At 41.8% G+C, this 18,023-nt stretch overlaps 1 protein-coding gene across 1 annotated transcript in view; it reads left to right on the top strand.

Annotated features, from left to right (window-relative positions):
- The window catches only part of cdan1 (codanin 1), a 72,613-nt gene that overhangs the window by 37,292 nt on the left and 17,298 nt on the right, over positions 1-18,023 (top strand). The window contains exons 15-19 of the mRNA XM_078406201.1: positions 2,232-2,313; positions 6,034-6,114; positions 10,166-10,220; positions 14,072-14,205; positions 17,338-17,441. Of these exons, the coding sequence (XP_078262327.1) occupies positions 2,232-2,313; positions 6,034-6,114; positions 10,166-10,220; positions 14,072-14,205; positions 17,338-17,441 (456 nt within the window). The remainder of the gene's footprint in view (positions 1-2,231; positions 2,314-6,033; positions 6,115-10,165; positions 10,221-14,071; positions 14,206-17,337; positions 17,442-18,023) is intronic.

Raw genomic sequence — 18,023 nt, 5'->3', positions numbered from 1 at the left:
TTCAATGATACTTCTTCCATTAGCACCAAGGGGACGACGATGAGTAAGGTGGGCCTAAAATTGTTGTGCTATCATGTACCTTTTTGGCTGTAGGTCAGGAACAAACAAACAAACAAACAAACAAGAATTTTAGTATATAGATGGGAGGTGTAGATTGGGTAGATTGTTCTAGTCTTTTTTCCAAGGATGGAGGAGTGGGGGTCTAAAACTAAAGAACATAGATTTATGGTAAAAGAGATAGAGCCTTACAGCATGGAAACAGGCCCTTTGGCCTAACTTGCCCACGCTGGGTCATTTCTTGCTGTCAGCGATGGCTTTGTCCACTCCCCGTTCGACCGTAGCTGCCTGCTTCTCCCGTCACTCCTCCTGCAGGTGAGATGGGGAGAGCCCACAATGACCGTGCGCGTTCTGCCGGTGGCAGCCTGAAGAAAGCGCTGTTGCCAGGGGCTACAAAGTGAGCCACAACAAGAGCCGTGTCACATGACCGTACGGTGTGTGAAGAAGAGCTCGCTGGTGCACCTTGCAAGTCGGGGGAGGGCTTGGAACCTGGGCTCCAAACGGCCAAGGCGAACGGTAGGAGCCGGGGATGGGTCGGCAGGACCCTCCTCTATATCCAAAATCCATTATAATGGGTTGTCATAAAAACGAGCGTTTACTGGAGTTTACTAGTCTTTGTGAAACAGTTAGGAGGAAGATTCAGAGCACAATTAAAACGGGATTTCGGGAAGCAGTAAAGGTGCCCAGTAAATTACAGAAGGCTTGACAGGAATTTTAGAGTTCCAGAGGGTAAGTGGAAAATTGAACAGAATGGTGGGAGGAGGGGTTATGAGCTGGTGTGTGGGGGCAGGCAGAGATGAAACATGAAAAACTTGCAACATTGAGCCAACAAAGATAGAATTAGACAAGGCCAATGAGGGGTTTCAATGTTTAAATCTAAACAACACTTTCACGACGGAGGGACACGACGGGAAAGAGGGTTCACCACTCGCAGTGCCCTCTGTGGCCGCTCAGGAAATTTAAACTGAGCTCTTGTAATTTTGTCAGGATTATAGGGGTGGGTGGACCATCAGTTGCAAAAAAATCAATGTTCAACCTGTAGTTGATGCAGGTACTATCTCAACTTTTAAAAGACATTTGGACAGGTACAAGGATAGGAAAGGGTTTGGATGGATATGGCCAAACGCAGGCAGTTGGGACCAGTCTAGATGGGGCATGTTGTTCGGCATGGGCAAGTTGGGCCAAAGGGCTCGTTTCCCCACTGTATGATTCTATGACTGTATGACTCTGACATTGATTAAAATAGTGTCATTTTGGATGGAGGAAAGAAGATTTGCTGAATGTGATAATCCAAGTATCATTCATAAAAGGACAAACACATTCCATCCCAATGATAACATTTCTGCCACAAGCATCCATCTTACTGCTTTCTACTGAAAATAAGCATTCATTTTATATTAGCTAAGACAACAACAAAATATCAATATCTCTAATTAACTATATCAACTAATAGCATAGATTCTCAAATGGGCTCCCTCTTCTGATCAGGGGATGCTAATTCTGGATGTCATGGCCTGTCATGTACAGCCAAGATTAGTAGGGCAACTATGGATTGGCAGTAACATTCGTTCACAATGTATGGCTGTTTTTTAACCGCAGTAGTAAGAACTAAGAAAGAACCTTGATCACATTGCATCATTCACACAGGATATTTTCTCAACTCTTTACCACCGATGAATTATTTTGTCACCGTGTGGCCACTATAACAAATGAGACAGTCATTTATTGTGCTGCAAAGGCCTATGAACAGCAAATGAAAATCCAAAACTGCAATGCTGCAAACTTGAAATAAAAACTGAAAATGTGTTTAAATCAGTTTCTGTATCAATTAAACTTTCACAGTGAAAGGCATGCCAACAAAATTTTGGTCCTGAATGTTGTCACATTATTATTATTCCAGTATGTTTATGTATGGGTGTTAATGGACTGAATGAATGAATTAATCTAAAAATGGCTTGCATTCAGAATATTTAATTGCATTAAAATAAATCAAAATAATCTACTTCAATTTAAAAAAAAAGCTGAATCCAGAAATACCACTTATATGCATTACAAATGTGAATGATTATCTGCAACATAACGATGTTCTCTTGGTGATGAATATAGAGGAAGGAGAGCAGAACCAAGAGATTATTTTGAAATAAGATAAAATGTTGCTCTTGTTCATCAAACAGATGCTTTGTTCTAACAAGTGAAAAGAAGGAAAATTACCTGAACAAGCTGCTGATTCTTGCAGGACTCGGTTGGCTTTTCCAGGCAAGTAATCAAAGTAATATGATTTGATTTAGTGTTTGAAGTGACTGGATATTGTGTAATGTGCTTTTCAAATGTTTGGCTGATTTCTAATTTATAAATGCAGTAATTCATGAATAGGATTAATTGGGCCTTCAGTTTTTGCTTCAAGATTTTTTAAACAATGTGTCAGGATTGCTCTTCCCTATTTAACAACTTTGTGGGAACACATTCACCACATAGCCTTTATATGTGATGAGATTGCTGCACTGATTGAATGCATTGGAGCATTGGTATAGATAGTTTCAAATACTCTGGATGTTGGTCTCTGCAGTTCCGTGACACTGACACCAACAATTCCCCATGCTTTCACATTTTGGGGATTAGGCTGATAAGCTATAATTCATTAGATCAGATGTTCACAGCTCCTAGACCACTTTGTATGATGATCAGACAAACTCTTTTGGCACCCTCAGCTGTTCCAAAGGCGTTGAACTCTAAAGGTGGCAGTATATCATTTGAGATAAATGGGCTATCTGTAGATAGGACAATCCTCCTGAAACGAAGGATCCTAGGTGACAAATCATCCTGTATGATAATCCTCAACACTGGTGCCCCACCAAGGATGAGTTCTCAGCCCCCAACTCCTTATACACTCATGAATGTGCAGCCAAATACTAATGCAACTCAATTTACAAGTTCACAGATGATATCGCCGTAGTGGGCCAAATATCAAGTAATGATGAGACAGAGTACAGGAAGGAGATTGTAGTCGAGCCTGCTCGGAAAAATACAATTCTGGATTTGTTGCTTTGTAACGATACGGATTTGATTAGGGAGCTTAAGGTACCCAGGAGGTAATGACCATAATATGACCAATTTCAACATGCAGTTTAAGAGGAAGAAGATGAAATCAGATGTGTTGGTATTATTTGTTGAGTAATGGTAACTACAGAGGAATAAGGGAGGAGCTGGTTAAATTGATTGGAAAGGGACTCCAGCAGGAAAGATGGTGGCAGGAATATCTGGGAATAATTTGGAAGATACAGGATCTTTTCATTCCAAAGAGGAAGAAAGATTCTAAGGGGAGAATGAGGAGACCATAGCTGACAAGGTAGGTCAAAGACAGCATAAAACTAAAAGAAAATAAATATAATATTGCAAAGATTAGTGGGAAGCAGGATAGATAAAGAAGAGTCAGTGAATGTTGTTTACCTGGATTTTCAGAAGGACTTTGATAAGATGCAGCCAGTGCTGCTAAACAAACTGCATACTGGGTGGCACAGCGGTAGTGTTGCTACCTTACAGCCCTAGAGACTCGGGTTCGATCCTGATCACGGGAGCTGTTTGTATGTAGTTTGTACATTCTCCCTGTGACCACATGGATTATTTTCCAGGTGCTCTGGTTTCTTCCCACACTCCAAAGGCGTACAGGTTTGCAGGTTGTGGTTTAGGTAAAAATTGTAAATTGTCCTGTTTGTTGGATAATGCTGGTGTCGAGGATAGCTAGACTCGGTGGGCTAAAGGGCCTGTTTCCGTGCAGTATCTCTAAACTAAACTAAACTAAGATGAAAGCCCATGGTATTAGAGAGAAGATACTAGCATGGATACAAGGTTGGCTGAATGGCAGAATGGCAGTACACACACTCCACTATACATTGATGGCATGTCAGTACCGATGATCGAAAGCTTCAAGTTCTTTGGATTAAATATTACCAGCAATTTGTCCTGGACCAGCCACATCGAAGCTTTGGCCAAGAAAGAAAACTAATGCCTCTACTTCCTTGGAAGACTTAGGAGGTTCGCCGTGTCACCAACAACCCTCACCAACATCTACAGATGTACAATTTGTAGAAAGCAATTTTATTGGAATGCATCGCAGCATGGTTTGGGAACAGCTCTATCCAAGACCGCAAAAATTCCAGAGAGTTGTGGACGTAGTCCAGACCATCATGCAAACCAACCTCCAGACCTCCAGATTCAGGAACAGTTTCTTCCCAGCTGTTCTCAGGCAACTGAACTGTCCTCTCGTCAGCTAGAGTGCCATCCTGACATCTCATCCAAACCCTGAGCCACCTCTTGCTCTTTGGGTCATTGGACACAAGTCATTCACCCGTTAGAGGGACTGTCTAAGAACAACAGGTCCCAAGTAGGACCACAGTCCCCACTGAAACACTGCACAGTACAGATTCAATGGCATGACTATCTCCTGAAACTGGGCACTGTATGAAATTATATTAAATACTAGAGCAAGTGGACCCTTTGGGCCCAAACCTCTCCTGCATTGGTGCAGCACCCTCTCCTCCTCCCTCGCACTCCCCCTCCCCACCTCCACCCTTCCCCCTCCCTTCCCCTCCCCCCCCACTCCAACCCCCCAATCCATCCCCCTCAACCCCCTTATCCTCTTCCCTCCTCCCCTCCACCCTCCTCCCCTCCCACTTCTCCTCCCCCTCCCCCCCTTCCCCTCCCCTCACTCTATCCCCCTCAACCCCCCTTATTCTCCCCCTCCCTCACCCCCCCCTCCTTCCACCCCCCCTCCCTCCCTAGGAGATAGATTTAAACTTTAAAATGTGAATAACTTAAAAAATATAACACCGATTTCAATGAAACTTCTTCCATTAGCACCAAAGGGACGACGATGAATAAGGTGGGCCTAAAATTGTCGTGCTATTGTGTACTGTTTTGGTTGTAGTTCAGGAGCAAACAAACGAGAGTTTTAGTATATAGATGTGTAGGAGGGGCAAATGTGATACATGATCTGCCAGTCACCCTTCCTTGAATTCTGACCATTAAGGTCCAAAGCAGCACTCAAAGCCGTTTGGCAAAAAACATATTAAAAGTTGAGGACACAAACATTTTTACTTCTATGACTCAGGATGTTGGAAAGTTAATTGACTGTAAGTTGTCCCAAGTGTGTAGGTAAATAGTAGAATCTGTGGAGTTGTTAAAGAGAATGTGTTGAGAATACATTACAGGGAAATTGGTGAGGCAATGGCATTGAACTGAGAGCCGGCTTTGACTAGATGGGCTGAAACGAGATGGGCTTCTGTGTCATAAGGAAATGTGATTAAAGTGGAACATTTTTTTTCCCCGTTCACTTTCAAAAAATGCTGTCCCTCAGCTTAATGTGAGACTCTCAATTCATGTATGTCTGTTTCCAACAAAATTAAAATGTGGAAATGGTAATTCAGAGTCTTACAGCCTGTGGCAGTCTTTGCCTACAATTTTAGGGAATGATTTTAATGGCAATGAGAAGCTTGTCCAGCCTGGATCCAGGTGCCCGTGCCCGACTACAGGAAAATTGGCATCCCATGTTAACATCACATGGCACCAACAACTTTCCATCCTGAATGTTAGCAATGTTCAAGTGGATGATCAGACCTTGGAACTTCATGTGGAATGGCTGAGGCAAGTCACATTTAGAAAGAAAGCTTACTCAGTGCATGACAGGAAAAGTTTAGAATTTAATGATGTAGAGTAGGAAGAACTCTAGCTGAACCAATTGGGCTGAATGGTATGCTTATGAGTTGCAAATTCTGTTGTTAATTGGAATTTTTAAATTCAAATATTTGCAAAAGGGCATCGATTTCATCCACAAAAGTTCAATTAATCCTAATTATGGGCAAAATTTCTATTTCCATTTTGAGAGATTAGACCTTGTGGGAGCAAAATAAGAGTAAACTAGATTTTGAAAAGTCTTCAGCAAGACATTAAATCATTGTTGCATTGTTGAAATCTTCTTAGATTCCTGTAGTTCCTGAAGAAATATTCTTCAATGAAGAGAAGATTCCTGAATTTGGAACAAATGTATCGGACCAAGGCTTAGTAAGTAATCTATCAAAATGGAATTACATCTCCAGGTTTTATTATCCCAATCTGTAGCAAAACAATTATGTTATTTGAATATTTATAGAACAACTTATTATTTGTCATTTAATTAGATTAATCATACGTTTAACAAATTGCTGAATAATGACAATCATGTTTGTCGAGTCAAAGAGCTATACCACACCAAAACGGGCCTAGGTTGTCCCTGCTGACCCAGTTGTCATTCTGGGCTAGTCCCAGTTGCCTGCATTGGCCCAAATCTCTTTGTCCAAATGTTTTGAAAGTCGTAATTCTATCCGCTTCTATAGCTTCTTCTGACAACTCATTCCAGTCAAAACTAACCATAGTAATTATATCCAACTCCTCCACCTCGTCTGGTAGCAAGCTTCAAATATCAATCATTCCCTGTGTAAAAGTACATTAGTCTCAAATCTCCTTTACAACTCTTTCCTCTCACCTTAAACCTATCCAATCCAGATAATATCCAGGTGTGTTTTCTAGTGTGGCGGCCAGAACTGCGCACAATACTTGATTTTACTTGAAGTCTAACCTTTCCCCTGTCTTACATCCCATGGCAACCTTGATTTCTGGTCCACAAAGTGCCCGACATTTTACTGTGTATGCCCTACCCCTATTTGACACAAGCTGGCATGGTGGTGCAGCCGGTAGAGCTGCTTCCCACAGCGCCTAACACCTTTGTACTATCTGTGTATGATCTCCCTGTGATCATGTGGGATTCTCCTGGGTGCTTTGGATTCCTCCCACAAAGGCTTGCAGGCTGAGAGGTTCGTGTCTGTGTCTGTTTGCTGTCTGCCTCGATGACTTCCTAAACTGAATTACCTTGCTCTTGTCGGCATGCAAATCATTAAAATTATCACAAGCAGCAAAGGCCTACACACTGATCCCTGTGGTATACCACTCGTCACAGTTTTCCAATTAGAAAAGTAACCTTCCACCATTACTCATTGCTCCTATCACCAAGCCAATTTGGAATAGATAGCCAGCTCACCTTCTATCACACGCACTTTAATCTTTTATACCAGCCAACTGTGCAGGACCTTGTCAAATGCTTTAAGTCGTGTAGAAACACTTCCTTCATCAATCTTCACAAAAACCCGTTACTGAGACTGGATTTCACCCACATAAAGCCACGCTGACTATTCCCCTCCACCTCTCTTCCTCTCCCCCTTCCCAGATCTCCCTCTATCTTCCTGTCTCCACCTATATCCTTCCTTTGTCCCGCCCCCCTGACATCAGTCTGAAGAAGGGTCTCGACCTGAAACGTCACCCATTCCTTCTCTCCCGAGATGCTGCCTGACCTGCTGAGTTACTCCAGCATTTTGTGAATAAATACCTTCGATTTGTACCAGCATCTGCAGTTATTGTCTTATACTGACTATTCCTGATCAGCCCCTGAATTTTCAAATGAATATGAATTCTATACCTCTGGGTATTCTCCAATAATTTCCTAACCATGTTTGAAAAATCGCTGGCCTGTAGTTATCTGGCGTATCCCAGTTGCTCTTCTTAAATAAAGGAGCAACAAAACACAAAACAAAACTAAGGTGGCGGTAGAGTTGCTGCCTTACAGCGCTTGCAGCGCCAGAGACTTGGGTTCGATCCCGACTATGGGTGCTGTCTACACGGAGTTTGTACGTTCTCCCCGTGACCTGCGTGGGCATTCTCTGAGATCTTCCGTTTCCTCCCACATTCCAAAAACGCATGGGTTTGTAGGTTAATTGGCTTGATATAAGCAAATTGCCCCGAGTGTGTATAGGATAGTGTTAGTGTGTGGGGATCGCTGGTCGGTGCGGACTCAATGGACCAAAGGGCCTGTTTCCATACTGTATCTCTAAAGTAACTAAACAATAGCTATTCGCCTGTCATCTGGCACCGAGCCCGTGGTTAAGAAAGATGCAACAATCTTTTCATCTCTGGCCTTTATCCAACCATCTGCTTATAAAAAATGCACCTCACCTGTATCTATCTATCACTTGCCAAGCTTTGTCCTGCCCCTCATCTCTTATAAAATATCTTGAGCTTCCCCTTAATTTTACGAGCCAACGGTATTTCGTGGCCCCTTTTTGTCCTCCTAATTTCTTTTTAAAGCTTTTTCCTGCACACTCTATATTCAAGTCAAGAGTCAAGTCAAGTCAATTCATACTAGACCAAGTTGGGCCCAAGCCTGCATTGGTGCAGCACCCTCTCCTCCTGCATTCCCCCCTCCCCTCCCACGCCCCCCTCCACTCTTCCCCCCTCCCCTTCCCCACCCCCTCCCTCCCTCCCTCCACCCCCTTCCTCTCCCCCCCCACTCCATCCCCTCAATCCCCCTTATCCCTCCCTCCTTCCTTCCCTCCCTCCCTCCCTCCCTACCTAGGAGATAGATTTAAATTTTTTAATGTGAATAACTTTAAAAATATAACACCAATTTCAATGAAACTTCTTCCAATAGCACCAAAGGGACGACGGTGAGTAAGGTGGGCCTAAAATTGTCGTGCTATCGTGTACTGTTTTGGGTGTAGTTCAGGAACAAACAAACAAACAAACGAGAGTTTTAGTATATAGATGTCCCAGATAGAACAATGAAATTCTTACTTGCTGCAGCACAACAGCATATGTAAACATAGTACACTGTAAATAATAATAATAATAATAATACTCTATTGTAGTTCAGAGCTTATTTGAGGTTGTAGTATTTAGTAGCCTGGTGGCTGTCGGGAAGAAGCTGTTCCTGAACCTGGATATTACAGTTTTCAGGCTCCTGTACCTTCTTCCAGATGGCAGTGGTGAAATTAGTGTTTGGCTAAGATGGTGTGGGTCTCTGATGATGCCTTTTTGAGGCAGCGTCTCCGATAAATCCGTTCGATGGTGGGGAGGTCAGAGCCGGGTGATGGACTGGGCAGTGTTCACAGCTTTTTGCAGTCTTTTCCGCTCCTGAACGTTCAAGTTGCCAAACCAGGCCATGATGCAACCAGTCAATATGCTCCTGTAGAAGTTCCTCAAGAAACTCCCTCAATCTCAATTGCCAACACATGCCATTTTGTTTTTCTCCCCTGATCAAATCTTCAATATCTCATGCAATTCTCAAATTTTATCATCTTTGCCTTTAAATGCATTTACTTTAATTCAAGGAGCCTTGGGTAAATCAGACGAGATTAGAGCATAGATCATCACTTGGAATTATCATATTATTACAATTGTGGAAAGAATTTGAGGTAAGACAGGGCTGGCAGCTTGATGTTCCAAGGCACAGAAGTTTCAGATGTGACAGAGGAGGGGGACACGAGGTGGAGAATCACAATGATTAGAGAGAATATAACAGTAGTATGGGTAGTTCTGCTGCAGCGTGTGTTTCCATAACGCTAATTGAATACAAAGTGATTGATCAATTAGAGAATACTGTATATCATATGTGCCAAATTGGGTATGATACGATTTTGTTCAGGACCCAGAGAACGACTTAAAAGTTATTTTGGAAATTGACAGACTGAAAATTCCATGGTAGGAATGAGTATATCGAGGAGAGGGATCACTGGCTATTTAGACATTAAAGAAATCAAGGGATACGGAATTGAGACAGTAAAATGGCTCTGAGGTAAAAGATCCAACATTTTTATGTTTTTAATTCAATAGTATTTTATCTCTATTATAATCACAATGTTGTTACTTTGACATTAACAAATCTGTTGTTCCCAAGTTTATTAAATTCAAAGGACAAACTGACCACTCTCCTTATGGGTTTTAAATTCTAATGCCTTCATATCCAAATATACCAGCTTGCTTGTAAAATTATCGAAAATTTGATATCTGACCACATATGAACCTTCTCTCGAGGAAGAGCAGCTAATTCTCTATTTTGTACCTCCTTGGAAAGTGAATTTTATAGATATAATAAAGTCATAATAAAGATATAATATAGATATAATAAAGTCAAATTCAATCGCAAAAAAAGCCCAAACCACTAAGGTGCATCAATTACAATTGCATGTCCTTCTCTGGGAAACACCTTGATCCACTGACTTACTGTACACTTTTGCTATTTTTTTAGGATTCTGTTCCATTGGTTGACCAACAGTTGCTCTACCTCTGTTGCCCATACCTGTGTGAGTATATTCCGGATGTTGGTGGGCGTGGTGGGAAAAGAGCAGTAAAAAAGGTTTAACGATTGATATAAATCACAACAGTTTTTGGATGAAAATTGCTTGGCTCTGCAAGTTTAAAGTTGAAACAGATTTAAGAGATATTCCTGGAAGAGTGCATTATTTGGAAGGGATTGAGAGAGGTATCTGAAAACTTTTAAATTATTTTTAATTTAACAAGCATTGAATTGACCAACCTACAGAATTTAGGAAGGGAATGCCTAGGAAAGCAATGCCTAATTAAAAATATATGTCTCAGTCACTTAATTCTAAAACCAACATAACTGTTGCTGCTGGACATTATGACATAAAAACTAAAAATATTAAGTGTTTGCCAGATCAGGCAGTGCCTGTAAGAAAAAAAAATAGTATATTAGAATCACTGAATTTTTAAATTGGAATTATTCCCACTGTGAAGTAATTGACCTGACATATTAATGCTGTTTTCTTTCGATTGTTCTCTAACCCAGCTACAATTTTTAATATTATCTGTTTTTCATGTTGACTTATCTTGCCTATTGACATTTTTTTAAAGATGTTGCCAACCTGGAGAAAGGTGAAATGAGGGGGTTGTTATATTCGCAGATAGTTAATAAGATGATTTCATGATTATTGGTATCATTGGTTTATTATTGTCATGTGTACTAAGGAAAAACTTTGTTTTGTGGGCTATCCAAGCAAATCATGTCATACATGTACATCAAGTAGTGCAAAAGAGATGTAGAATATCGTGTTACAGCCACAGAGAAAGTACAGATTTTTTTTAAAGTGCTGGAGCCACAACAAAGTAGATTGGGAGTGTGGGAATGTATCCTCTGCTTATGAGAGGTTTGTTCAATAGTATGATAACTGGAGGGAAGAAGCTGTTCTTGATTCTAGAGGTATGTGTTTTCACGCTTTTTTATCTTCTGCCTGATGGGAGTGGGGAGAAAAGGGAATGAGCGGTCCTTCACCACTAATTGTTGGTGATATTTTCCCTTAGAAACTTGAAGCTCTCGACCATCTCCAAGACAGCACCGTTGATACAGACTGAGCATGTACTCCATCCTGCTTCCTCAAGTTGATGATCAGTTCCTTTATTTTGCCGATATTGAGGGAGAGGTTGTTGTCTTGATGCCAAGATACAAAGCTCTTTATCTCCTTCCTGTCCTCCACCTCACCATTATTTGAGATCCAACCCACTGCAGTCGTGTCATCTGCTTACTTGTAAATGAAGTTAGAGCAGAATTTGGCCGCACAGTTGAGAGTGTACTGTGAGTATAGTTAGGGGCTGAGGACACGGGCCTTATGCGGCACAAATATTGAGAATTGTTCTGGAGGACTCTATCCTTACTGATTGCAGTCTATGGGTCAGGAAGTCAAGGATACTGTTGCAGAGAAGGTCACTGACTCCGAGCTCTCGGAGTTTGGAGGTAACGGTTGGAATTATGGTGTTGAAGGCAGAGCTATAGTCAATAAATAGGAGTATGAAATAGGGCCTTTGTTATCCAGATGTTCCAGGGATGAATGGAAGGTGCATGGGGATAGTGTCTGCCCTGGACTTGTGGTAGCGGTAAGTGAATTCCGGTCTGGCAGCCTGATGGTGGATATCATAGCTACTGGAGGGTAATCATTAAGACCCGCCACTTTGTTTTTATTTAACACAGGGATAATAATGGTCGTCGTATGGCAGGTAGTAACCTCAGAATGGTGGTGTGGGAGAGGTTAAATATGTCCACGAATACTCCTGCCTGCTGGTCCACGCAGGTCCTGAAAACATGGCCGGGCAAGTTGCGTTGGCTCTCAGGAAGGCTGGTGTGACCGTATGTACAGTCACACCCGAGCTGTCAGAGTGGGTGATGGTATTCTGTTTAAAACGGCATGAGTTGCATTGAGCTTGTTGAGGAGGGATGTGATATTGCCAGCGATTTGGCCTGACTTTGCTGTGTAGTTTGTTGTAGCTTGCAAGCCTGGCCTGGAATTGTCTCTTGGCTTACTGACGGCTTTGCAAAAGTCATACCTAGATTTTCTGTACAGGTCGGGCAACTTGAACACTGTCTTCACTGGGGAGTGGATCTCACAGTTAATCCATGCTTTCTGGTTGGGGAACACTTGGATTGACTTCTTTGGCACATTGTCCTCTGCACGCTTGCTGATGAGGTCTCCGATGGCTGTGGGGTGCTCATTCGGATTTACCGTTCCCTGCTTCCTCAGAGATAACTAAATAGACTAAACCGGAGCACGTACAGGAACGACCTGTAGATGCTGGTTTAAACCGAAGATAGACACAAAATGCTGGAGTAACTCAGCGGGATAGGCAGCATCTCTGGAGAGAAGGAATGAGTCTCGTTTCGGGTTGAGACCCTTTAAAACTGGGACATCCCTGGTCAATAAGCAGGATGATCTGTAACACTTCAGAAAGTAAATGGCAAGGAAACATGATCTCTAGAATTTATTTTTGATCACTGATGAAGTTGAGATTCCTCCTTTCTTATGTGTAATCTTTCCTCTTTGATAATTAGAAAAGGGCATTCAGCACTTTGAACTTGTGCAACATTTAAATTGATCTTAGCTAATTGGTTATTCAAACCCACTTACCTCCTTTAGCTTCACATTCCTTTGGTTTAAAATATCCACCTTTGATATGCATGCCCTTGGTTGAATGATGTGTTTTCAGATTTACAGCAGGCCTTCCATTGCCAGTTGCTCTAAGGTGTGCTTTTGTGGGCTGTGGGGAAATGATTCCCAACTCAGAAGACATATTATCGGTAGAGTACATTCTGCTGGGAAGAATAAGGCCCCATTCCTTTGGAAATGTTTTCAGTGGGTAAAGTAACAGAAATCTAGGGACACAAATCATTCGCGTTAGAGTTACAGGTTAATAAGTAGAAACAAGGAACTGCAGATGCTGGTTTATACAAAAGGACACAAAGTGCTGGAGAAACTCAGCAGGTCAGGCAGTATTTCTGGACAACATACCTAGGTAATTTTTTGGGTCGGGACCCTTTTTCAGACTGATTGCGGGGTGGGGGGAGCTGAGTGAGAGGTGAAGCAAGACAAAGTGGCAGCTAATAGGTGGACATAGGGAGGGAGTTTTTGATCGACGGTTGAAACAAAGGCCAGAGATTAAATCAGAAGGTGTGAACAGACAGCTTGGAGTTGCAAAGAGTTGTGAAGCCAGAGAAAGGAATGTAGGAGGGGGAGGGGAGAAATTGGTGAGAATTCAGATGGGGGGAGGGAATTCAGACACCCAATCAATTTCCATTTACTCAACTCTCTGTCTGGCAGAACTTGCCCTCAGCCTCAGCACCATCTTTCTTGACTCCTCTCACTTTCTCTAAGTTAAAGGTGTAGCCATGGGCACACACATGGGTCACAGCTATGCCTGCCTTTTTGTCTTTTACATTGAACAGTCCTTGTTTCAGGCATACTTGGCACCATCTCCCAACTCTATGCTACATCACATGATGATTGCACAGGGCTGCCTCCTGCACCATGCAGAACTTGTTAATGTAATTAATTTCACCACTAACTTCCACTTGGACTCAAATTCATCTGGACTATCTCTGACACCACTCTCTGTCTTTGGTATAAAGCAGCATTTGCAGTTTGTTGTTGTTATATTAATGCTGTGGAATGCAGGTTATGGGTGTAGGAAATGCTCAACAGCTCAGGCAGTGATTGTGGAGATAAAATAACTGAGATAATACTTTGGACAGATAATATACAGCACGTAAGAAGATGCTTATCTTTGGCCTTGTGTGGTGTCTATCTGCTAATGATGTATTAATTAATCTTAATTGTGATGAGACACTTCATGTGGCTTTGTATTGCAGGCGAGTTACGCAAGTTGTTGGTTTCCTATGTAGTTGGTAATGGGATAAAAAATGGAGGATATATGAGAAAGATCACACCAACTTCAGCAGAGCCTGTAGTGCCAACTTCATCACAGACTCAGCAGAGACTCCAGGTAATACCTTGCTTCTTGCATTCTGACATCTGCAGAGTACATGCTGCCCTCACATTAATGAACATAACAAAAAGGGTCAAATGGAGGCCACGTCCCTTGAGACTGCTCCACTATTCAGTATGCTTGTGGCTATGCTGGTCTTGGTCTCAACACCACTTCCCCTGACTCCCTTGTAGTTTAAACATCTGTCATTATCTTGAAAATATTCACCTCTCGTGGTGAACAATTCCAAAGAGGTACAACTGTCTGAGAAGAAATTTCTCCTTATCTCAATCATCTCAATTTTGAATGAGTGAAACCTTATTCTGAAACTCTGCTTCCTCTAGTCCTCATAGCTCAACAGGGGGAAACATACACTCAGCAGCCACACGATCAAATCCATTATATTTAAGTCAGATCACCTCCACCTCACGCTACTAAACTCTGATAGGCTCGGATTCAGTTCATACATACGTGGATTAAGCTGAATATAATTGATTGACTGAATATAACTGATGCCAAATATTTCAATAATGAAATATTTGGAATATTGGGTTTATTCATGATGACTTTTTAATTTCTCAGATCAACTTTGATTCATTTGGTTCTGGAAATAGAAAGATCTCTCTTATTTTCTGCTCCCTAATCTACACAGCATTGTTTTCTCTTTCTCTTGGTAAATGTTCACTGCTATGTGTGTTATTGGAAGGTTAGAAGCTGTGGGGACAGGTTCAGCTCAAACTCCATCATCAAGTTTGCTGATGACACTGTGGTGGTGGGCCGGATCTCCAACAACGATGAGAAGGCCTACCGGGAGGAGGTGGCTGATCTGGCACTCTGGTGTCAGGACAATAGCCTCCTCTTGAATGTCACTAAAACAAAGGAGCTGATTGTGGACTTCAGAAGAGCTAAACATCCAAGGACGTACACGCCACTCGAGATAAATGGGTCTATTGTGGATAGGGTGAGCAGTTTCAAATACTTGGGAGTCCGCATCGCAGAGGATCTGACGTGGGCAACGCACATTGCCGCACTGGTGGGTAAGGCTAAGCAGCGCCTTTACCACCTTAGACAACTGAGGAAATTCAGAGTGTCGCTGAGGATCCTTCATTGCTTCTACTCTGGGGCTGTAGAGAGCATCCTGTCCGGCAACATTACAGTCTGGTTTGGGAACAGCTCTGCCCAGGACAGGATGGCCCTGCAGAGAGTAGTGCGTTCGGCAAAACGTACCATGGGAACTACACTCGTCCCCCTGCAGGACCTATACATCAGGAGGTGCAGATCCAGAGCAAGCAAGATCATGAGGGACCCCTGCCACCCCAGTAACGGACTGTTCCAGATGCTACGGTCAGGCAAACGCCTCCGCTGTCACGCTGTGAAAACGGAGAGGATGAGACGGAGCTTCTTCCCACAGGCCATCAGGACTGTCAACTTTGATAACCCCAGAGACTAAATTTTTGTCGACACTTTTTGTGCTATGTTTAGTAACTTATTAACTTTATTTATATGCTGTAACTGTAATTATTTTTGTGCACAACCCGCAGGCATTGCCACTTTCATTTCACTGCACATCGAGTATGTGTATGTGACAAATAAATTTGACTTGACTTGACTTGTTGCTTGTTCTCCCCTTGCTCGAGCTTGGGTCTGTCAATTTCCCAGAACCTCAGTGAATGTTCCATCCTCATGATGTAGTAATGCTGTTTCCAGCATTGCATTGAACGACATAAGTCCTTGAGATCCCCATGATCAATTTAGCAAACTCACTGCTGCAACTGATATTAGCTAACACAGACTAACAGTTAATGTTACATTGTATCATGTGAACAGTGAATGCACTAACTCAGCGTTTCTCAAACTTTTTACCCTTGCGGAACCCTTGAAATAATTTTCATATCTCAGAGAACCCCTACATAAAAATTATTATTATTATTTATCTTTATTAATCTCTTTCATAAACTTAAAGTTCATAAGGGAAACATAATATATTTTTCTGAAAACTGGTTTGAGCAAGTTTATTTTCTGAAAACTGGTTTGAGCAACGTTTTTCTCAAGTTGTTCAAGAGACCTCGTAAGGAGGTTTTAATTCACACAAAATAATCAACCATATCTGTAAATACAAAAAACATACATAAATAACCAACATTATATATAACACATATACACATTTCTGTAAAACAAAAAAACAAAAAATGTAAAAAAGAAGATAAATAATTTGATAAATAACACTTGAACAAATAAAACTGAAGCAAATAAAGGCAAACAGAACTAACCTTGGTGAGAGATAAAACAACACACATAAACTTTTCTTAAACTAACAAAAACATACATAAACACAAACTTTTCATAAACTAACAAAAATAAACATAAGCATACTAAAAAATTTAAAATTCATATAACATCCCTAAATGATGGGCAAAAATTACTAATAACCTGTGTGAATGAGGGACTGTACCTGCACGCCAGGAAGCACAGACAGGACTGATGGAGACCGTGCATGCGTCTGTACTCGAGCGACTCACTTGATGATGCACGAATCTGTCAAGTACAGCTCCTGTCCATTGACCACTAAAGGCCAGTTCACATTGGTGCTGTATAGACATCGCTAAATATACTCCCTATGATTATTATACTTTTAAATTATATAACAGGTTTATTATAATACCTAAGAATTTTCCAATAAAATTACGAATATGAAATTAAACACAAAAATGACTCAAAAATGCATTTACATAGCGACCTTTAGCGGAACCCTAGCGTTCTGGGGAACCCTGGTTGAGAAATGCTGCTGAAATACTGGTAAACTATCACCGCAAGCATTCAACTTAGTGAATAAATTGTATTGTTCATGGAGTGTGGTGTTAAGTAAACGGGAAGAATTTTGAATCACACCAATCCACCCCATCAGCCGCCATATAACATTCCACCCCATCTGCTGCCGTATAACTTTCCACCCCATCAGCCGTCGTATACAACAAATTATCCTCCAACATTTCCGTCACCTCCAACGGGATCCCACGACTGGCCACATCTTCCCATCTGCACCCCTTTCTGCTTTCCGCAGAGACCGTTCCCTCCACGCAAACAAGGAATTTCATTGCACCATGGTGTATATAACAATAATCTGTATATAAATTTTTGTTTCTTGTTTAGGCAGAGTTGGAGGAAGCTTTTTTTCATAATCAACCCCCCTCACTTCGCAAAACAGTGGAGTTTGTGGCTGAACGTGTTGGATCTAACTGTGTGAAGCATATTAAGTAAGTGAAATAAAACAGTTAAATTAGGGGCAGGACATTACTTAAAAAACACACTCTTCTGTGAGGTCTCCTTTGCTAATAATAACTCGCATTCCTTATAAATTAGCATCAATAGACAATAGGTGCAGGAGTAGGCCATTCGGCCCTTCGAGCCAGCACCGCCATTCAATGTGATCATGGCTGATCATTCACAATCAGTACCCCGTTCCTACCCTCCCCATACCCCCTGATTCCGCTATCATTAAGAGCTCTATCTAACTCTCTCTTGAAAGCATCCAGAGAATTGGCCTCCACTGCCTTCTGAGGCAGAGAATTCCACAGATTTACAACTCTGACTGAAAAAGTTTTTCCTCATCTCCGTTCTAAATGGCCTACCCCTTATTCTTAAACTGTGGCCCCTGGTTCTGGACTCCCGCAACATTGGGAATATGTTTCCTGCCTCTAGCGTGTCCAATCCCTTAATAATCTTAAATGTTTCAATGAGATCCCCTCTTATCCTAAATTCCTATGTATCCAAGCCTAGTCGCTCCAGTCTTTCAACATATGACAGTCCCGCCATTCCGGGAATTAACCTAGTGAACT

This window comes from Rhinoraja longicauda, chromosome 10 (genome assembly GCF_053455715.1).
Source record: "Rhinoraja longicauda isolate Sanriku21f chromosome 10, sRhiLon1.1, whole genome shotgun sequence".
In the NCBI taxonomy this organism is placed as follows: domain Eukaryota; kingdom Metazoa; phylum Chordata; class Chondrichthyes; order Rajiformes; family Arhynchobatidae; genus Rhinoraja; species Rhinoraja longicauda.
The sequence above is the reverse complement of the archived record's forward strand: the minus strand, read 5'-3'. Positions and strand labels throughout refer to the sequence as shown.